The 23,274-nt window shown below is 42.3% G+C and overlaps 1 protein-coding gene across 5 annotated transcripts in view; it reads left to right on the forward strand.

The window, feature by feature from the left end:
- The window catches only part of rnf130 (ring finger protein 130), a 69,271-nt gene that overhangs the window by 13,482 nt on the left and 32,515 nt on the right, over window positions 1-23,274 (forward strand). For all 5 annotated transcript variants that reach the window (XM_035744568.2, XM_035744571.2, XM_035744567.2 and 2 more), the window contains exon 3: window positions 12,193-12,387. In XM_035744568.2, coding sequence (XP_035600461.1) covers window positions 12,193-12,387 — 195 coding nt within the window. The remainder of the gene's footprint in view (window positions 1-12,192; window positions 12,388-23,274) is intronic.

The following is a 23,274-nucleotide window of genomic DNA, read 5'->3' on the forward strand; positions in this document are numbered from 1 at the left end:
CATGCAATTTATTATGTGACTTGTTAAGCACATGTTTACTCCTAAACTTGCTTAGGCTTGCCATAACAAAGGGGTTGAATACTTATTGGCGAAATACATTTCAGCTTTTCATTTTAATTTCTAAAAACATAATTTCACTTTGACATTATGGGGTATTGTGTGTAGGCCGGTGACACAACATCTCAATTTAATAATTTTTCAATTCAGGATGTAACACAGCAAAATGTGGAAAAAGTCTAGGAGTGTGAATACTTTTTGAAGGCTGATTGTATTTGTATTTATTATTAGCAGTAGCAGCTACTCTTCCTGGGTTCCAGCATAATTAAGCCAGTTATACAATTTTAAATACATTACAATAGATTTTACCACACATTGTGCGCCCTCAGGCCACTACTAAAAGGACCTTGCTTTCTCGTTGTAATCTCATTTACTTGTAACTCCCAGCCGAATAGCGTTGCACTTCTGTCATCGGATGGAAATTAAGTTATTTTCTGCCGAATGTGTTGCACAAATGTATATTCTGTGAAGGAAAACGAGAGTTGCACGTCCCTGATCACTCTATTGAAGCAAAAAAACACAGACTTTCAATATAAAACGCAACCCCTGTCAATACACAGCTGGACTCGCCTGCTCCCGCTTTCTCCTGTTGTGCTATTTACAAACAAACACGTGACTGGCTCAGCTATTCTGTCTTCATAATGTAAAATAATGTGACCGGTGAAATAAAGAACACAATCTGTTTCATCTCCTAACTTTGACTGCAGTTATTCACTTAAAAAATAGCTACAAATATGAAAATGTATAGACAAACTTAAAATAAATAGTTGCAACGATGTTGACGATTTTGAAAAACAATCCCATGGCTATTTCCGGTGTACTGCCCAAGTCAAATGTTTTCGGAAAAATACCAAAAGAAAGATGCCCAGGGTACCTGCACATCTGCATGAACGTGCCTTAGGTATGCTGCAAGGAGGCATGACGACTGCAGATGTGGCCAGGGCAATATATTGCAATGTCCGTACTGTGAGATGCCTAAGACAGCGCTATAGGGAGACGGGACGGACAGCTGATCGTCCTCGCAGTGGCAGACCCCGTGTAACAACACCTGCACAGGATCGGTACATCCGAACAACAAATGCCCGAGTACAGCAGGAACGCACAATCCCTCCATCAGTGCTCAGACTGTTCGCAATAGGCTGAGAGAGGCTGGACTGAGGGCTTGTAGGCCTGTTGTAAGGCAGGTCCTCACCGGACATCACTGGCAACAACGTCGCCTATGGACACAAACCCACCGTCGCTGAAGCAGACAGGACTGGCAAAAAGTGCTCTTCACTGACAAGTTGCGGTATTGTTTCACCAGGGGTGATATCGGATTCGCGTTTATCGTTGAAGGAATGAGCGTTACACCGAGTGCGGTACTCTGGAGCGGGATCGATTTTGGCGGTGGAGGGTCCATCATGGTCTGGGGCGGTGTGTCAAAGCATCATCGGACTGAGCTTGTTGACATTGCAGGAAATCTCACTTCTGTGCGCTGCAGGGAAGGCATCCTCCTCCCTCATGTGGTCCCCTTCCTGCAAGCTCATCCTGACATGACCCTCCAGCATGCCAATGCCACCAGCCATACTGCTCGTTCTGTGCTAGATTTCCTGCAAAACAGGAATGTCAGTGTTCTGCCATGGCCAGCGAAGAGCCTGGATCACAATCCCATTGAGCACGTCTGGGACCTGTTTGATCGGATGGTGAGGGCTCGGGCCATTCCCCCCAGAAATGTCCAGGAACTTGCCTTGGTAGAAGAGGGGGGTAACATCTCACAGCAAGAACTGGCACATCTGGTGCAGTCTATGAGAAGGATATGCACTGCAGTACTTAATGCAGCTGGTGGCCACACCAGATACAGACTGTTACATTTGATTTTGACCCCACTCCTTTGTTCAGGGACACATTATTCTATTTTTGTTAGTCACATGTCTGTGGAACTTGTTCAGTTTATGTCTCAGTTGTTGAATCTTGTTATGTTCATACAAATATTTACACATGTTAAGTTTGCTGAAAATAAACGCAGTTGACAGTGACAGGACGTTTCTTTTTTTGTACTGATGAAGTCAGTCTTCCCACTGCTTTGAACCAGTAGAGATTGACATGCATATTATTCATGTTAGCTCTCCATGTACATTTAAGGGCCAGCCGTGCTGACCTGTTCTGGGCCAATTGTAATTTTCCTAAATCCCTCTTTGTGGCACCTGACCACACGACTGCAAGGGATATAAAGCCACAACACATATGTTTTTCCAGCAGCCGATTATGGTCAATAATGTCAAAAGCTGACGGTGAATAGGAGAGGCAATATCGTCCACTGTCATCCTCAGTAATTTTCCATCCAAGTTGTCAGACCAAGGTGGCTTGCCATAGTTGATAGACAAAAATAATTGTTTCACCTCTTCCACACTCACTTTATGGAATTCAACATTACAATGCTTGTCTTTCTACGTTTGGTCAGTGATGCATGGATGTGTATGTTCAGAATTTGTTGTTGTCATGTCTAAGTTTTCTAATAACCTGGTAGGTTGACTAATAACCTGAACCAGGCTGCAGGCAATGGTTACAATTTTAATTTTTTTTCTTGAGTGGGCAGCTTGATGAAATCCAGTCAATATTTAGGTCACCCAGAAAATGTTGAACAAGTCTTGCATTTTGCAAAAGTACTGTATGTCTCAGTTTAATACCAATGCGTTTCACAACTTCCCACATTTGACATGTGCCATGTAAAGCCTTGTGCAACAGGAGATACACAAGATCCGTGTGCAAAGCGTCGTCTATTCTCACCACCATACCAGAAGGTGGTTTACTGTCTTGTGGGTCTTGTCGCAGATTCACACTTTCTGTTCGTGTTCTCTCGCTGCATAGTGCAACATTGCTCTGAGTCACCCCACTCACTCTATTATGAAGACACTATCAGTGGCTAGCAAGTAACTCAGCTTAACAGCAAAGCATTGCATCGGTCTTCTTCCAATGGAATATATCACCCAAGAAGGCTCTGCAGAAATACATATGGGCAGTGTCAAATTGAAGTGCACCACGAGATGTCTTATTTTCTGAACAAGGCCCGTGGATGACGAGTGCTGTCCTTGGGGGCAAAAACAAAACATAGTTCTGAATTGCACCGTAACTCTCAGAAATTAGTAGGAGTGAAAATGACCCTGTTGCGAACTTCAGAATCGTCATTGTGGTGACATGTGCCGACAGAAAGTAGTTGACTTGTTCCACATTTAATTGTGTTACAGCCTGAATTAACAAATGTTTCATGTGTTTTCTCACCCACCGACACACAATAGCCCATAATGACGAAGTGAAAATGTTTTTAGAACTGTTTGCTTACAGCCCAACACCGTGCAGGACAATTGGCATTTGCCAGAGAACACCAAGATTGGCAAATTCGCCACTGGTGCCCTGTGCTCTTCACAGATGAAAGCAGGTTCACACTGAGCACATGTGACAGACGTGACAGAGTCTGGAGACGCCGTGGAGAACGTTCTGCTGCCTGCAACATCCTCCAGCATGACCGGTTTGGCGGTGGGTCAGTCATGGTGTGGGGTGGCATTTCTTTGGGGGGCCGCACAGCCCTCCATGTGCTCGCCAGAGGTAGCCTAACTGCCATTAGGTACCGAGATGAGATCCTCAGACCCCTTGTGAGACCATATGCTCGTGCTGTTGGCCCTGGGTTCATCCTAATGCAAAACAATACTTGACCTCAGGTGGCTGGAGTGTGTCAGCAGTTCCTGCAAGAGGAAGGCATTGATGCTATGGACTGGCCCACCCGTTCCCCAGACCTGAATCCAATTGAGCGCATCTGGGACATCATGTCTCGCTCCATCCACTAACACCACGTGGCACCACAGACTGTCCAGGAGTTGGCGGATGCTTTAGTCCAGGTTTGGTAGGAGATCCCTCAGGAGACCATCCGCCACCTCATCAGGAGCATGCCCAGGCATTGTAGGGAGATCATACAGGCACGTGGAGGCCACACACACTACTGAGCCTCATTTTGACTTGTTTTAAGGACATTAGAAAAGTTGGATCAGCCTGTAGTGTGGTTTTCCACTTTAATTTTGAGTATGACTCCAAATCCAGACTTCCATGTGTTGATAAATTTCCATTGAGAACTTTTTTGTGATTTTGTTGTCAGCACATTTAACTATGTAAAGAAAAAAGTATTTAATAAGAATATTTCATTAATTCAGATCTAGGATGTGTTATTTTAGTGTTCAATGGGCCACATGGTGCATTCGGGGCGATTCTAGGACAAGGAGCGCTCTCTTTCAAGGGGTGAATGGAAGTCTATTAAGCGCTAGCGCCAAAACCAACTTTAGCAGGAATTTCGTCAACAAGAAGTACAACATTACAAATATTTTCTGAGATGTGAGATAATTAACTTGCTATCTGTAATATCGTATAGCTGAGGAATATCGTATAGCTGAGGAAAATGTGCCTGTTTCTCAACATATACACTGACTTTGAGAAGGGATTGCGTGGCGATTAGCTTAGCAACTGCGTGATGCAGCATGGACGGGGCATAATATGATTTCTATCTCCTTTCAAATAATATTTCTGGCAACAGAACCATGCAATGCACCCTGGACTGAACTGGCAGACAAACATTTCTCGAGGTAGGAATATCGAAAACATTTGATCAATGGCTCATTCGAGAGAAGACATCCTACCGAGTTATGACATCGGCCAGAAATTAAATCTGACATGTGTGATAGACAGTTTCGCAATCTAAAAATCGTATTCCTATTAACTTCCAGTGTGTAGTGAGAGCAATTCTATCAGAGTGCTACGTCATACCAGACAGATTTCTGCCTGCTTGAACACCAATAACTCAGATACACATGAAATGACCCAGGAAATCAATAGAGCATCACGCAGAGATGCTCAAAAACAATATACGTTCAAGGTGGGTGAACATTTCCTTTAACCCTTAGCCCCACCCATCTTTTTAAGGATTCACATGTGAGGCCATGTGCTAAACAGAGTGAGTCGTGTCAAACGACCAAAGATTTCAAGACTAAAAGTGGTCAAGTGAAATGTAAAATTCCAGGTAAAAATACACTTTATCTAGTCCTTTGTCTTAGTCTGACTTTGGTGCAGGTCATGTTGTTCTTCACATTACCATCTCTGGTAAACACACACTATATCAATTGAAAGCGTATTTGTCACATGCACAGGATACAGAAGGTGTAAACGGTACGGTGAAATGGTTACTTGCATATTTGCATAGTAGCAATATCAGAAATAGAAAGTGTCCACATAAAATAAATATTGTTCCAGCAAGCATGTTACTCATGTTTCAGTACAGTACGCTTTAGAAATTGTGACTGTCTTTGAGTCAGTCGTGTGTGTGTGTGTGTGTGTGTGTGTGGTCTAAATAACTAAACTGGCTAGTTTTCCTGTCTGTAAAGAGAAGGGTGGGCCTTGCGTTTATCCTGCTGCTCTGATTGGAAAGAGTGAAGCTCTATTTCCCCATCCACTTGCTTCATAATTTCTCCCGAACACTTTTCCTTGCATGTTATCGGTCTGATCGTTTGGATTGCTGCTGCCTGCTACTATGATACATCACATGGCGAGGACGTTTGCTATCAATGTGCATAATATCTAACAAGTGGGGCAAGGGTAGGGAAAACATATGAAATGTTAATGCCCATTCTGACTGAGTGACAGCAAACTTGGCTGCCCTCTGCAAATTGAGGAGACACACAGACACACCCACCCATCCGCATGCTGCTACTAATCCTCAGCTTTTTTGCAGTGAGAATGGGCAGGGAGATATTTTTGCCAACATCTATTTAGACATATTCAAACACTATCTTTTTTTCCCGATCCAACTATCAACTGTCAATTTATGGATACAATTACGAGTATGGCCATGTCGGCACACCCCTGACACACTTGTCTAAATTGATGGGTAATGTGGAAGAAATGCTGTAACCACCCCACAGCCACAACTAGCTAAGTGGATGGGTCACTACTGTCTAGACATGTTCATGAAATACATTAGATGGCCGTAATCACCCCCAGACACACCTGGCTAACGTGATGGGTCATGTAATCATCTGACAAAGTGGAGTATTTTGTTTAGACATGTAGGTAGCTAAACATTGAGCCATAATCCCAACCCATACTACTAGCAACACAAACTGATTGTCATAGCTAGCCACCACGCATGAGATGCTGTAGTATGAATCTGGAGGTAGCTAAAGCTAAGCATCTATGTTCAATGTTAGCTAGCTAGCTAACCATTAGGCTATATCTAACAATGCAAATTGTGTTGTAGATTATGAGATGCAAATAATATTACTACACAGATCATACACGTAAAGTTATCTAGCGAGCCAGCAAGCTTGCAATGAAAACGACTTTCTGACAAAATTAGAAATGTAGATCGACTCTGGATTAACATTTCATGGCAGACATTTTGTTTGTCCCGCGTTGTGTCAAGTCACTCCAGTTCACACTGACCGTGTACAGAAAGTTGTCCAACAACTTTTTCACGACTTCCACCGAAGTTTGTCCCTCTCCTTGTTCGTTCGGCGATCTACCTTCTAGCCATCGCTGATCCTCTTTTCATTTTCCTTTGGTTTTGTCTTGTCTTCCATCACACCTGGTTCCAATCCCATCAATTACATGTTGTGTATTTAACCCTCTGTTCCCCCTCATGTCCTTCTCTGTGATTTGTTTATTGTAAGTGCTTGTGCAACGTCTGGTAAATTCTGGGCAGCAATGTTGAGAGCAGTAGCAACACTTTAGGCTAACGTTATATCTTTGCCTATGTATACTGAGCAGCTCACGTTATAGACAGGAGCATGCTACATGGCAGACCAATCCAAACTAATCTCTCAGCATGTTCAGCCCATCCGTTATCTCAGCCAGTCATGGCTAGCGGGAAGGTTCCTGCCTTTTTTCCGTGGCTAAACCAATTAAGCTTGTAATTGAACAATTGTACAGTATATGTATTTACAGATGGCATACAAGTTTGTTATTAAGGTACATGAAAGTTCACATGTTCCAGAAGGCATTTCTGCCCAAAAATAACGCATTTTGATTAAAATAATATGTTCAAATGCCTCTCCTATGAAGTCGACATACGCCTAGCTTCCTGAAACGGGTTACAAATACTCTGCTTATCATGTGGTGTGGGTGTTCAATTCACATCTTTCGACTATAGCCCAAATTTAGAATGTCGACGACGATTAAAACAAACTGTCAGTGACCCTTAATTAATGTCTACCAATCTAATGAGTGTTGATGGCAAAAAAGCTTCTGGGATTTTTGTCGTTACTGTGTGCATTGCGTAGGAGGTTTATGCTTTCAGGCCAGTATTGCCCAACATTTGTGTGTGTGCGCATAGCGCTTTACTTACAGCTTTTCTGGGTCATATTGCAAGCCTTTTGATTTGATCCCATCGCCTCATATGAGACAGAATACTGTGCTTCCTGTATCTCTCCCAACAGTAGGCCCACTTCATCATTTTCAGAGTCAGGGTGGCTTAGCCATCCAATGTCAGCCCTGAAATAGATACAGTATGGACCATTGTTTGTGGGTGGGTATGTGCATGAGCATGCCCCAACTACCAATTCCAATGCATCTAAGGCAGACCTGAACTGTCACTACTAGGCGCCAAAACCATCAAATGTAGCTAAAAAACCGTGCTCAATATGTGCAAATGATTGGAGCACTATGAGAAACTGTGTGGTAAAGCCATTTTCCCTTGAATGTTTGCTACTGGTACTCACATAAATGTTCAGGAATGGGATATTGCTGACACCATAACGATAGTGACTGAAATTAATCTGCCACGATTCACCTGGAAGGCAGCTTATTAAGATTGCATTCCCATGTGTGTGCATTTCATCCCTCACTTTCCCAGACAGGGTCGGAAGCAGGCAATTCGAATTAGACCATGGAGCAATGAAGAGAGGAGGGGACATTTGCCGCAAATTGCATCGTCTCTTCTTTTTTTTTTAAACGATGACTCTTAGCTTTTCTTTTTTTTTGGCACTCCCCTTCCTTGAAAAAAAATAAAGAATACAAATGATGTTGAGTTTTATCTGGGCCAAATTCCAGGAAAGAGCTTTTGGGTGTTCATCTGCCTTTGAAATATTAAGGCAGAGAAGAGAGAGTGAGGTTAGATGACACTACAGGGTGTAAACCCTCAAGGTAGGTCAAGGGCACTGGCCAGACAATAGAAGTCAAATCGCCAAAACCACCCGAAATGGATTTGTGATCGAATCCATATAAAACGCATTTTTATCAATGTCATTCTTCACACAACCTTGATGATGTAAATATAAATAAACCATATCATCGTCCTTTTACAATATCTCAATGAGTTTTATATAATCAATCATGATTTGAGTTGATTTAGATTCCACATATTGATCTTGCATGAGGAAGGTCATGTTCACTTCATCATCAACATATTCTTAGCTATAAGTATCTTTTGGTTAGGCGCCTTGTTTTTAGCTTGCTAAATAAATAGCTAGCTACGTAAACAGGTACGCTAGCCCAGGGGTGTCCAACTCAATCAGTGCACGAGCCATATTACAAATACACAACAAATTTGCGAGCCAGACGTGGCCTATTTGTTTTTACATGAAAAACATGCAACTGCGACCCAAACTGGCCATTGTTTTATTAGAAAAAATATGGTCCTTTTTATAATGTCCAATTATGTACATAAGATGCTGTATGTAGCATTTTAACATACATAAAGACATACATAATATTATACCAGCCTTTGCTGCTATGCTTGCAGATGTTGCGACCCAAATATAAAAAAGTATTTAATAACTCCAAATAACAAATGTAGCTATAGATTTGTTGTAACATTTAAACTTAACATGTTTTTTAAAATTGCGCTGCATGCAGCTGTACATAATCTATTGGTAAATAATCTATTGGTAAATAGCCCACCCATTTTCACCTACCTCATCCCCACAGTTTTTATTTATTTACTTTTATGCTCTTTTGCACACCAATATCTCTACCTGTACATGATCATCTGATCATTTATCACTCCAGTGTTAAGCTGCAATATTGTAATTATTCCACTACCTCCTCATGCCTTTTGCACACATTGTATATAGACTCCCCTTTTTTTCTACTGTGTTATTGACTTGTTAATTGTTTACTCCATGTGTAACTCTGTGTTGTCTGTTCACACTGCTATGCTTTATCTTGGCCAGGTCGCAGTTGCAAATGAGAACTTGTTCTCAACTAGCCTACCTGGTTAAATAAAGGTGACATAAAGGTGAAATAAATAAAAAATTAAAAAATGAATCACCGGTGCGGTTGAATGCAGCATTGCTGTATGGTGCACCCAAAATGTATTGTAGTTGAGTAGCCAGCCAAGGCTAATGCTCAAATTTTGCTGTAATAAGCCTATATATTTCTCCTTTGCATGGTGTTTTTTGGTTATTCATTGTCAAAAAAGCCAGACTGCTATATTTTAGTAGGACTGTGGCGTGTGTCCGTACACTTTTGTTGTGGAAATCCATACTGAGATAGACTAATTTCGTCAAACAATCATCTTTATTTAATATCAATTAATTATTGCAATAATGAGACCGGTCACGAGTAGCCTAACTTTTACAGACAATGCAGAGTTTTTAAAGATGCTTAGTCATGGCTGGGTCCACCCCACCCATGCAGATTGGGGGGCACCATGAGTCACTTTGGCTTTATCCTGTGGACATCTGCTTCTGGTGTTGTTTCCCAAATGCAAGAAAGATTAGACACAATAAGGATTACGTTCTATTCCCCCAGGCTCCCTATCTCGGGTTACACCCACCACATTTTATCTATGGAATACCAGCTTTAGGTTTGTAGGCTCCTCACATTTCACACAGACGTTCAATAGAACAGACATGTCTTACTATTAGTTAAGTATATATAATCATTAACGATTAATATCAAACAAATCAGGTAAATATGTCATTTTTCTATCACACATTCCCTCGGCTGTAAACGGCATTCACGAAAGCAGCCCAATTGAAGTTTGATTTACCGCCGCGAGCGCATCTGATTCAGAGGGGTTGGGTTAAATGCGGAAGACACATTTCAGTTAAATACATTCAGTTGGACAACTGACTAGGTATCCCCCTTTCCCAATCAGGCTGTAATTTCATAAAGTAGATGATTCAACTGTTGACTCATTTATACTTGCTTGTGTGTCCTATTCGGCCCCCAGGCCTTGTGTGTGATCATTGCCCTTGCTAGTTTGATTGTATTGACATTCCCAGCCTTAGTTACAGCTGTCAGTTTCTGTTCAAAATATTGAGTCATTGAAACTGAAACCGTGCATCAAACAATGTACCAGGCCAGCTGTAATTTATAACCGGATGGCAATATCTTTTGGACTACCAAGAAATGTATGGGTGAATTATATTCATCATACATTGAACTGCACCCATCTATTCTGCCAACAATGCCATCATGGAATTTACAGTCAGATAGAACCTATTTTTAAAACCTCTTATAAAATTGGTTTTGACGCAGAAACTGGGAATTTTATATTTTTGACTGATATTGTGATTGTCTGTCTGTTTCATATCCGCAAAGTAATTAAAACTTTAAACCAGACTGACATTTGGACTGGCCTGTTTATTTGGTCGATTGACCTTATGCACAGGGACTCATCCGTGTTACACATTATTTACCCGAATTGGCACTCTATTCCCCATTATTATAGTGCACTACCTTTGACCAGAGCCCTATGCAGGCCCTTGTCAAAAGTATCATACCTTATTGAAAACTAAAAAAATGTGCACTATATAGGGTGCAATTTTTTGACACAAAGTATTGCACTATATGTTAAAAGAAGTCAACTATATAAGGAACAGGGTGCCATTTCAGATGCACTTAGCATGTTTTGTCATGGGTTTCCTGCTGAAATTAAGAGCTTTGCCATCCACTGGTTAGCAGGGCATGGCAAGTACACAACATGAGCCTGATTGACAGATATGAAAAAACTTCCCATTTTGTAACCAGATCTCTTCTTAATTCAGTGTAACCTTTTTCCTTTTGTGTCTTCTCAGTAGTCACTCCATGCAGTTCTTAGCCAAAGATTTTTTTATAACTAACCCAAGATAGACCACGGCCTATCGTTTCCAGTGGGAACATATGAAGCATAGTGGGCAGAACAAACAAGGAGGTGGGCACAAGCTTGCGAGATCCTATAGGTGCGTTCTAGCATGTATTTGCGTATTTCCGTTAGAGAGAGCCCGCTCTGTGAAGTGTGCATGTGCAATAACTCAATTCGACCTTGCACTCCTTTTAAACAACAATTATTCGTTTTTTTTTTGTTGTTTTGCAAAGGGTAAATTCTACCAAACTTAGTCGACTCTGTTCTTAACAGATTCTAGTTTTGGGAACTGTATTGAGATCTTCTCCCACTTATCTTCCTCTCATCACCATATTTGGTGGTGATTGGAAATGCCAACCGGATGCTTCAGATGTATACATGCGGTGAAACTTCTCGGTCATTGCTCTATCCGTGACTTGGACTTTGCTTTAGTGGTCCATTATATGCCACTGGATTTCCTGGTTGTGGATTTGTTAAAAGGGCATTAAACTGGGTTACATAGTTAGAATGAAATATGAGCCATTGGCTGCTATCCATAGGCAGCTGTGTGCAGTTTAAACTGCTTTATACACTGATAAAGGTTAAGCAGCTCACAGAGATTGAGCTGTGTGTGTCCTTGTGGTCGTACATTTGTGTGTGTATGTGGATTCTAACCAGTCCAAATGTCAGAATCTGCAACAGTTTTAATTAATTTTTTTTCTTCATATGTTTTATTTTAAAATGGAATTCTTTGCTATCTGTTATCTATGCTGTGTAAAGTGCAGGGTTGACCCCACACTCGTTCCATGCTTTAACTCTTGATTTACAATGACATTATTTGATTACTAAATGACATATTAATGAGTTATAAGTAGTTTATCAGCAGACCTTCAATACACTTGCTTTATATTGGCCAGGTTGCAGTTGTAAATGAGAACTTGTTCTCAACTGGCCTACCTGGTTAAATAAAGGTGAAATAAAATAAAAAATAAAATAAACACTGACACCACTCACCTTTTTCTACAGCCCGCTAAGGTTCCTAACACTCCACCCCTCTCCTTCCCTCTGTCCAGTGGTGGACCGCCAGGGCTGCGACCCCCACACTCGCTTCGTGGTGCCCCCCCGGACAGGGCACTGGGTGGCCCTGCTGCAGCGCGGCAACTGCACCTTCAAAGAGAAGATCCTCAAGGCCTCCGCTTTCAACGCCTCCGCCGTACTCATCTACAACAACAACTCCAATGAGGACACCGTCAAGATGGGCCATGAAGGTGAGGAGTGAAGATCTGGGGCATATTCATATTCATATGGGTTATTCATATGGCTTATGCACTCTATATGGCTTGTATATATGACCAGGGTAATATGGGGTGGCAGGTAGCCTAGTGGTTAGAGCTTTGGGCCAGTAACCAAAAGCTTGCTGGAACGAATCCCCGAGCTGTAAAAATCTGTCGTTCTGCCCCTGAACAAGGCAGTTAACCCACTGTTCCCTGGTAGACAGTCATTGGAAATAATAATTTTGTTCTTAACTGACTTGCCTAGTTAAATAAAGGTTCCACAATATGGAATCATTCTTATGGGTACATATGGCTTGGCCTATTTATATGGTTTGTTCTATGGCTGTATGTATGGCTGTATGTATGGCTGTATGTATGGCTGTATGTATGGCTGTATGTATGTATGTATGTATGTATGTATGTATGTATGTATGTATGTATGTATGTATGTATGTGTGTGTGTGTGTGTGTGTGTGTGTGTGTGTGTGTGTGTGTGTGTGTGTGTGTGTGTGTGTGTGTGTGTGTGTGTGTGTGTGTGTGTGTGTGTGTGTGTGTGTGTGTGTGTATGTACGGTGGGGCAAAAAAGTATTTAGTCAGCCACCAATTGTGCAAGTTCTCCCACTTAAAAAGATGAGATGTATGTACGTACGTACGGTGGGGCAAAAAAGTATTTAGTCAGCCACCAATTGTGCAAGTTCTCCCACTTAAAAAGATGAGAGAGGCCTGTAATTTTCATCATAGGTACACTTCAACCATGACAGACAAAATGAGAAAAAAAATCCAGAAAATCACATTGTAGGATTTTTAATGAATTTATTTGCAAATTATGGTGGAAAATAAGTATTTGGTCAATAACAAAAGTTTATCTCAATACTTTGTTATATACCCTTTGTTGGCAATGACAGAAGTCAAACGTTTTCTGTAAGTCTTCACAAGGTTTTCACACACTGTTGCTGGTATTTTGGCCCATTCCTCCATGCAGATCTCCTCTAGAGCAGTGATGTTTTGGGGCTGTTGCTGGGCAACACAGACTTTCAACTCCCTCCAAAGATTTTCTATGGAGTTGAGATCTGGTGACTGGCTAGGCCACTCCAGGACCTTGAAATGCTTTTTACGAAGCCACTCCTTCGTTGCCCGGGCGGTGTGTTTGGGATCATTGTCATGCTGAAAGACCCAGCCACGTTTCATCTTCAATGCCCTTGCTGATGGAAGGAGGTTTTCACTCAAAATCTCACGATACATGGCCCCATTCATTCTTTCCTTTACACGGATCAGTCGTCCTGGTCCCTTTGCAGAAAAACAGCCTCAAAGCATGATGTTTCCACCCCCATGCTTCACAGTAGGTATGGTGTTCTTTGGATGCAACTCAGCATCCTTTGTCCTCCAAACACGATGAGTTGAGTTTTTACCAACCAAAACGTTCTATTTTGGTTCTATCTGACCATATGACATTCTCCCAATCTTCTTCTGGATCATCCAAATGCTCTCTAGCAAACTTCAGACGTGCCTGGACATGTACTGGCTTAAGCAGGGGGACACATCTGGCATTGCAGGATTTGAGTCCCTGGCGGCGTAGTGTGTTACTGATGGTAGGCTTTGTTACTTTGGTCCCAGCTCTCTGCAGGTCATTCACTAGGTCCCCCCGTGTGGTTCTGGGATTTTTGCTCACCGTTCTTGTGATCATTTTGACCCCACGGGGTGAGATCTTGCGTGGAGCCCCAGATCGAGGGAGATTATCAGTGGTCTTGTATGTCTTCCATTTCCTAATAATTGCTCCCACAGTTTATTTCTTCAAACCAAGCTGCTTAGCTATTGCAGATTGTCTTTCCAGCCTGGTGCAGGTCTACAATTTTGTTTCTGGTGTCCTTTGACAGCTCTTTGGTCTTGGCCATAGTGGAGTTTGGAGTGTGACTGTTTCAGGTTGTGGATAGGTGTCTTTTATACTGATAACAAGTTCAAACAGGTGCCATTAATACAGGTAACGAGTGGAGGACAGAGGAGCCTCTTAAAGAAGAAGTTACAGGTCTGTGAGAGACAGAAATCTTGCTTGTTTGTAGGTGACCAAATACTTATTTTCCACCATAATTTTTCTACAATGTGATTTTCTGGATTTTTAATAGTCATTTTGTCTATCATAGTTGAAGTGTACCTATGATGAAAATTACAGGCCTCATCTTTTTAAGTGGGAGAACTTGCACAATTGGTGGCTGACAAAATACGTTTTTGCCCCTGTGTGTGTGTGTGTGTGTGTGTGTGTGTGTGTGTGTGTGTGTGTGTGTGTGTGTGTGTGTGTGTGTGTGTGTGTGTGTGTGTGTGTGTGTGTGCGTGTGTGCGTGCATGCATGCGGCTTCTATGTAGTGATGGGGGCAAAGTTACATATCGGGAAATCATTTTTGACTATATCATTTTGACAACATCTCAAAATATCTTCTTTTTAAATACGGAGCCGATTTTGTTTTCCGCATTTTTATTTCCATGACTGATCAAAACTTGTTTTCTCATGGCTCTCTCTTGTCCCTCTGCAGCAGACATATGGTGTGCGATATGTTTGAAACATTGAATCACAATAAAATCACAGAATCGATTCGCAATACATATAGCCTCCATACTCAACTGGTGGTCCGCAGACCGACTCCGGACCCAGAACCAGGTCAATACGGATCGCAGGTCCCTGGTTGTCATATGAACACACATAAGATATGGAAAAATGCATAGAATTGCAGGAAATTAGTTATAAAACTGCAACAACAACAAAAACATCCCCATGGAAAATATGTAGAATTGTGGGGAGTTAGCTTTAAAACTGCAACATTTTCTCTTTGCCAACAAGAGGAGTGTGTGAACAGTTTTGGGGTCGCATGGGTTGCGAGGTGGGGGTTTGTTACTATGCAGATAAATTACATTATCCCATCCAGAACTTTGTCACCTTGGAAATGTGTGTGACTGGACTTTCTCAAATAGTACTTGAGTACCCCTGACATATAGAATCGAGAGAATCTGCTGCTCGGTGTGTCTTAGCCTGTGATGGTGCTGAAGTTAGCATTTAGCTTTTGTTATATGGTGCTCATAGCCAGCTAGCCTGCTGTGATGGTGGGTGTACGACAATTATACCGTCTGCCAAGGGTTATTGACAGTGTGTGTATGTGTAGCAGTCATTATGCAGTATGTTTTCTGGCAGTTTGTCGTTTGTGATGTGGCTGCAGGGGACAGTACAGGGCACAGACTGTGCGGCTGTCCTGACTGGACTGAAGGATATGGAGAATGACTCCTGCATGCTGGACCTCAGCCACCACCACAACTAAACACCAACACAGCCAGCGGGCTTGGGCATGGCCGGTGTTCTGTTACACTGCAACATGTGCACACACCCACACAGAAGCGTGTTCGGGCACACAAACATATTTACAGCATTGTCACCTCTCTCTATCCTTCCCTCCGCCTCTCTCCTTTGCTTCACATGCATTTCTTCCTACTCACTCTGTGTCATTGCTAGCATCATTGTCTCAGTCTCAGCTTATTTAAGCCACAATGTGAATTCATATGAGTACATTCAGGCCTTCTGATCTTTGGATCACAACTTTTACATGAAGCATCTCTAAGAAAACAACACCCGTTAAAATATAAATCGGACACTTCATGAATGAGTCTACTGTATGAGTGAGTGAGTGAAAGTAGCTGACGGCTGGCCTAGAGACATTTTGTACTTCACCTTAGCGTCCCCCACCCCAGGGGATGCCCTGAGCTAATTCAAGGTAGCGTTGAAAAGCCTGCATGAATGAGACAGTCTAGTGAGCAGGTGAAGAGAGAGGGAGAGAACTAGAGGGCGGGTGCTGGTGTAGCATCCCTATAGCGCTGAGGAGCCAAAAACTGGGAAGGCAGGCAGGCAGTGGTGGTTAGAGGAAAGGAAAAAAGGGAGAGAGGGAGTGAAAAAAATGAAACAAAGTGACAGAGCTAGCTGGGAAAACAGTGGTTGCTTGAGTCTAGTAACCGTAGGTGGAGAGGAGAGGAGCAACAAGGGAAAGGGAGGGAGGTAGAGAGAGGGAGAATGAGTCAGAAGGTGTGATAGCACTGTCTGGGTGGGATCGATGGGCTTTTATAAATATAGAAGGGGGGCCATGACTCATTTATAAGGTCATTTTCTATCATGAACGAATGGTGGAATTCTGATAGTTTCCCCGAGCGCAAACCTTTCAGTATTGATCACTGTTTGCGTGAAAAGCACGTAATTTATCATGGATGGGAGTTATTTGTCAATATCATGGGGATAAGGGAGATGTATGCATTTGACTTTGAGGGAATGTGTGTGTGTGTGTGTGCGTGCGTGCGCACATGCTAGGCTGGGGTGGTATCCAGATTGTTATACCTTCATACCGACCTTGTGGTATAACAAGTACATGTAAATCCTAAAGCAAATGCTAGCTAAATACTAACGAACACATACAAACATTTGATTTCATTTGTATTTATTTTTATCCACGTTGTGCCCCCAATTTCGTGACTACCATCTTGCCTCATCGCTGCAACTCCCCAAAGGGCTCGGGAGAGGCGAAGGTCGGGTCACGCCAAACCACGCTTCTTAACACCCGTTCGCTTAACCCGGAAGCCGGATGCACCATTGTGTCAGAGGAAACACCGTTACACCGTTGGATAATGGAGTGAAAAGAAGGAAGCCTGTACAGAATAAAATATTCCTTTTTACAATAAGGCACTTAAGTAAAACTGCAGAAAATGTGGCAAAGAAATACACTTTATGTCCTGCATATTATTAACCTTTATTTTAGCAGGAGAAACAAGCTGAGACTGTTTATTTTACAGTTGTGTCCTGTGATACATCAATAAAAACAACAAAGCAATTCATAAGAATTTAAAACTAAACCAATTTAAAACATAAAAAAAGTACAAGATGGAGATTTAAAAATATGAAAATGAGTAAACATCTATGAGAAAAACACACATTACAAAAAGCAATCACAGTTCATAATAAAAAAAAAAGTGAATGTAATGTGCATTTAAACTGTCTTACGGGCACCAAAACATCTAACTGGAGTTCTCTCTGCAATTCATTCCATGAGTGTGGAGCATGATATTCAAGTGCCGTTTTGCCTAACTCTTAGTGAATCTGGGGTATCTCTAGCACTAGCATGTCCCGTGACCGAGTCTGATAAATACTGTTTGACCTCTGGATTTTTGAGTTAAGATAATTAGGAAGTTTCTGTGAGACAGCTTTATAAACCAATATCAACCAGTGTCTGGTCCTTCTAAATGTAAGGGAGTCCCAGCCAACCCAAGTGTACACAAAGCAATGATGTGTGCAAAAGTTTGCACCAGTAACAAAGCGCAACACTGCATGATACACTGCATCCAATTTCTTCAGTACTGATGCTGATCCATGCATATATAAAACATCGCCATAATCAAGCTCTGACATAAAAGTGGCCTGTGCAATTTCCTTTCTGTGATGACAGACACGATTTATTTCTATAAAAAAATCTAATTCTCAATTTCAGCTTCTTTACCAGCTCAGTTATTTCTAAAAGAGATATTATCATCTAACCAAATTCCAATGTATTTTTAGGTGGGAACACATTCCAAAAGAGAGCCATCATGGATAGCAATGTTCAGATTTTCCAATTGTATACTATTGGATTGTGAAAATACAGTATACTTAGTTTTACTTGAATTAAGCACCCGCCTAAGATCTACAAGTGCACCTTGAAGCAATTGAAAGTCAGATTGCTAGCCTGAGATCAATCACTGAGATAATTCTGAAACCACAAACATGTATCTGAGGCCAACCCCAATGAGGTCAGTCTCTTCAGCAGATGAGAATGATCAACTGTATCGAAAGCCTTCGACAGGTCAACAAACAAAGCAACACAGTTCAACTTCTTATCCAAGGCTCTTACAATATCATTTACAACCAGTGTGGTGGCTGTGATAGTACTGTGCCCTGGTCTAAAACCGGACTGAAATTTGTTCAGTATGCAGTTGTCAGACAAGAAAGAGCGCAGCTGTACATTTACCAATGACTCTTTACATTTTTGCAAGACAAGACAACCTAGAGATTGGTCGATAATTATCAAGGTGACCAGTATCCCCACCTTTGTGCAGAGTCAGCACATAGGCAGTTTTCCAAATCTTTAGGTATGACCCCAGAGGTCAACATGAGGTTAATAATATAAGAGCACCAGAGATAAGTGATGCAGCTCTAGCCAGCAACCCTGGGTCAAGTTTGTCAGCCCCTGTTGCTTTCTTAGTGTCTATGGCTAGCAAGGCATCAATAACTTTCTCCTCTGTGAAGAGGCTTAGTGAGAATCCCTGACCATCAGCATACTCATGCATAATCCCTTAATATGTATCTTTTCATCCGTCATTTGTGGTCGACGTTTTCTCATTAAGATTGCCTGCTGCAATGAAGTGATTGTTGAAGACATTAGCAATGGCATTCGTATCAGTAATGAGTCCAGTATCCAACCCTATCTGATTTGGGAGTGTGGAGTGCATATTGCTCTTTAATGTTTTTAACTACTTTCCAGAATTTGGCTGGATTCCCATAAGTCATTTAAACATATTAAACCCGATTTTGTTCTTCTAACAAGTCTGATGCACAGGTTTCTCAGCTGCCTAGAAGTCAGTCAGCCAGTCAGAACAAGAATACGTTTCTCTAGCCTTAGCCAATTCTACATCTCTTTTACGAATAGCATCAGAAATGTTTCACTCTAACCTTAGTGTATGGAGCATGTTTATCGCAATGGAAATAAAAACATGAGTACACTTTTCTAACGTCAACTCGGCTCCATGTATATTACAAATAGATTCAAGATTACTATGGGAAAGATCCTGTAAGAAAGCGTGTTCACTGAAGTTTCTGCAATTTGTTTTAGTGTTAATACAAGGTTTGTCCCTATGAATTCTGACATTCTCTAACACATGCAATGGGGCAGTGATCACTGACACCTAATGGTTATACTCCCCTAGCTCTATATTTCTCAGGTGCATTTGTTAGTATATAATCAAGCAATGAGAACTTTGTAGGCACCTTAAGATTTGGCCTTGTTGGCTCAGTGATTAATTGTGTGAGATTTACCTCAGTACAAAAGTCTTTAAAACTGTCTGAGTCCTGTGTTTTCCAATCAAAGTTCAAATCTCCTCGGAAAATGACTTCAGTTGATATAAAAGTGGCTAATAATTCTGTTAAATGGCTAAGCATATTCTGACTAGCAGAACGTGGGCGATATACTCCCAACAATTTTAACTTTACAGTTGTTACCTAATGTAAGACTTATAGCTAAAATTTCAAATAGATTTGGAATGGAGACAGATTTAATTTGTGAGAGGTAATTTTTAGCATAGATAGCCACTCCTCCTCATCCTGTCATTTCTAAAAACATTGTAACCATCCAGTGCAATATCTGCATCATTAGAACTCCTTGATAACCAAGTTTCAGATAAAACAAAGAAATCAGGACCAGCCTAAGAAACTAAAATCTTAATGAAATCAACATTTGACAATATACTACATCTATTCAAATGTAAAAAAAACAAGTCCCTTACAGTTTTTAAAAATGTCGATTGTTGATATCGACCGGGGTACTTAAGTATAATCTCCAGTGTGAACCAAGTGAATGGGGACAAGATTACTAAGTACATTACCCCTACGTTTATGAAAACGTGGTTAAACGGTAGTCTGATACAATACTTGCTACAGCAATACTGGGACTAAGCCTATATCGTTGTTATTGTTTAAGTACCTTTTCCATGTTGGATGATAGGAGGTGGACGCCATCATTGACGAAGGTCCTCTGTTTTTGGAAAAAGCAATCAAAATTGTCAACAAATGACGTGCCCATGTCTTTAGAAAGACGCATTAGCCATAGATGAAAAGACCACATATGACTAAAACTCTGTCCCACAATGGCGATGAGATTGGATGGTTCCTGAGATAACGATTCTTCCCGCAAGGCTTCGAGCTGTTTCCAAGAGCAACAAGAAGTTGTTTCTGAGTCTCTCAGACTTCACTCCCATAATGTCATTCGAACCAACATGCAACACTACTGTTGTCAGGTCGGGAATCTGCTTCTTGACTACTGGTAAAATTCCAATTCAGTCGGTGAATTTAGCACCTGGAAAATAAAGTGTGCGTGTATCTTAGATTGACATTTGCTTTACCATTGAGCTCCCGGCTTTTTTTAAATAGTAGCTAGCCGTTTACCATTATTGTTGTTTTCTTGCGAAGCCTTTTACACAGCTCCATTTTTATTCTTGGTTTTTCCAACTCCAACTCGGCCACCACAGATCATGAAGATCAGAGCTCCTGGCGCAAACACAGCGCAGGCAGAAGAAGAATTATCTGGATCAGACGACCTTGGACCTGAAGGCGCTGGAGCGTCAGGATCCAAAGCTGTTTGACGTCTGGAGAACACTCATTGCTTTCGTCGCTGTAGAGGGTCAAGATAGAGGTCCTCGCTGGCACGGAATCCCACGCCGTACCGTGATGCAGCCTCTAGCTGCAGCCTCTGTAGAAGAACCAGCACCCTCCGGCGTCAATGGCAAATCCAATGACGATAGTTTTTTAAAGTTTTTTTATTTCACCTTTATTTAACCAGGTAGGCTAGTTGAGAACAAGTTCTCATTTGCAACTGCGACCTGGCCAAGATAAAGCATAGCAGTGTGAACAGACAACACAGAGTTACACATGGAGTAAACAATTAACAAGTCAATAACACAGTAGAAAAAAATGGGCAGTCTATATACAATGTGTGCAAAAGGCATGAGGAGGTAGGCAAATAATACAATTTTGCAGATTAACACTGGAGTGATAAATGATCAGATGGTCATGTACAGGTAGAGAGAGATATTGGTGTGCAAAAGAGCAGAAAAGTAAATAGATAAAAAACAGTATAAAAACAGTATGGGAATGAGGTAGGGGAAAAAGGGTGGGCTATTTACCAATAGACTATGTACAGCTGCAGCGATCGGTTAGCTGCTCGGATAGCTGATGTTTGAAGTTGGTGAGGGAGATAAAAGTCTCCAACTTCAGCGATTTTTGCAGTTCGTTCCAGTCACAGGCAGCAGAGTACTGGAACGAAAGGCGGCCAAATGAGGTGTTGGCTTTAGGGATGATCAGTGAGATACACCTGCTGGAGCGTGTGCTACGGATGGGTGTTGCCATCGTGACCAGTGAACTGAGATAAGGCGGAGCTTTACCTAGCATGGACTTGTAGATGACCTGGAGCCAGTGGGTCTGGCGACGAATATGTAGTGAGGGCCAGCCGACTAGAGCATACAAGTCGCAGTGGTGGGTGGTATAAGGTGCTTTAGTGACAAAACGGATGGCACTGTGATAGACTGCATCCAGTTTGCTGAGTAGAGTGTTGGAAGCCATTTTGTAGATGACATCGCCAAAGTCGAGGATCGGTAGGATAGTCAGTTTTACTAGGGTAAGCTTGGCGGCGTGAGTGAAGGAGGCTTTGTTGCGGAATAGAAAGCCGACTCTTGATTTGATTTTCGATTGGAGATGTTTGATGTGAGTCTGGAAGGAGAGTTTGCAGTCTAGCCAGACACCTAGGTACTTATAGATGTCCACATATTCAAAGTCGGAACCATCCAGGGTGGTGATGCTAGTCGGGCATGCGGGTGCAGGCAGCGATCGGTTGAAAAGCATGCATTTGGTTTTACTCGCGTTTAAGAGCAGTTGGAGGCCACGGAAGGAGTGCTGTATGGCATTGAAGCTCGTTTGGAGGTTAGATAGCACAGTGTCCAATGACGGGCCGAAAGTATATAGAATGGTGTCGTCTGCGTAGAGGTGGATCAGGGAATCGCCCGCAGCAAGAGCAACATCATTGATATATACAGAGAAAAGAGTCGGCCCGAGAATTGAACCCTGTGGCACCCCCATAGAGACTGCCAGAGGACCGGACAGCATGCCCTCCGATTTGACACACTGAACTCTGTCTGCAAAGTAATTGGTGAACCAGGCAAGGCAGTCATCCGAAAAACCGAGGCTATTGAGTCTGCCGATAAGAATATGGTGATTGACAGAGTCGAAAGCCTTGGCGAGGTCGATGAAGACGGCTGCACAGTACTGTCTTTTATCGATGGCGGTTATGATATCGTTTAGTACCTTGAGTGTGGCTGAGGTGCACCCGTGACCGGCTCGGAAACCAGATTGCACAGCGGAGAAGGTACGGTGGGATTCGAGATGGTCAGTGACCTGTTTGTTGACTTGGCTTTCGAAGACCTTAAATAGGCAGGGCAGGATGGATATAGGTCTATAACAGTTTGGGTCCAGGGTGTCTCCCCCTTTGAAGAGGGGGATGACTGCGGCAGCTTTCCAATCCTTGGGGATCTCAGACGATATGAAAGAGAGGTTGAACAGGCTGGTAATAGGGGTTGCGACAATGGCGGCAGATAGTTTCAGAAATAGAGGGTCCAGATTGTCAAGCCCAGCTGATTTGTACGGGTCCAGGTTTTGCAGCTCTTTCAGAACATCTGCTATCTGGATTTGGGTAAAGGAGAACCTGGAGAGGCTTGGGCGAGGAGCTGTGGGGGGGGGGCGGAGCTGTTGGCCGAGGTTGGAGTAGCCAGGCGGAAGGCATGGCCAGCCGTTGAGAAGTGCTTATTGAAGTTTTCGATAATCATGGATTTATCGGTGGAGACTGTGTTACCTAGCCTCAGTGCAGTGGGCAGCTGGGAGGAGGTGCTCTTGTTCTCCATGGACTTCACAGTGTCCCAGAACTTTTTGGAGTTGGAGCTACAGGATGCAAACTTCTGCCTGAAGAAGCTGGCCTTAGCTTTCCTGACTGACTGCGTGTATTGGTTCCTGACTTCCCTGAACAGTTGCATATCACGGGGGCTATTCGATGCTATTGCAGTCCGCCA

Source organism: Oncorhynchus keta, chromosome 30 (assembly GCF_023373465.1).
Source record: "Oncorhynchus keta strain PuntledgeMale-10-30-2019 chromosome 30, Oket_V2, whole genome shotgun sequence".
In the NCBI taxonomy this organism is placed as follows: domain Eukaryota; kingdom Metazoa; phylum Chordata; class Actinopteri; order Salmoniformes; family Salmonidae; genus Oncorhynchus; species Oncorhynchus keta.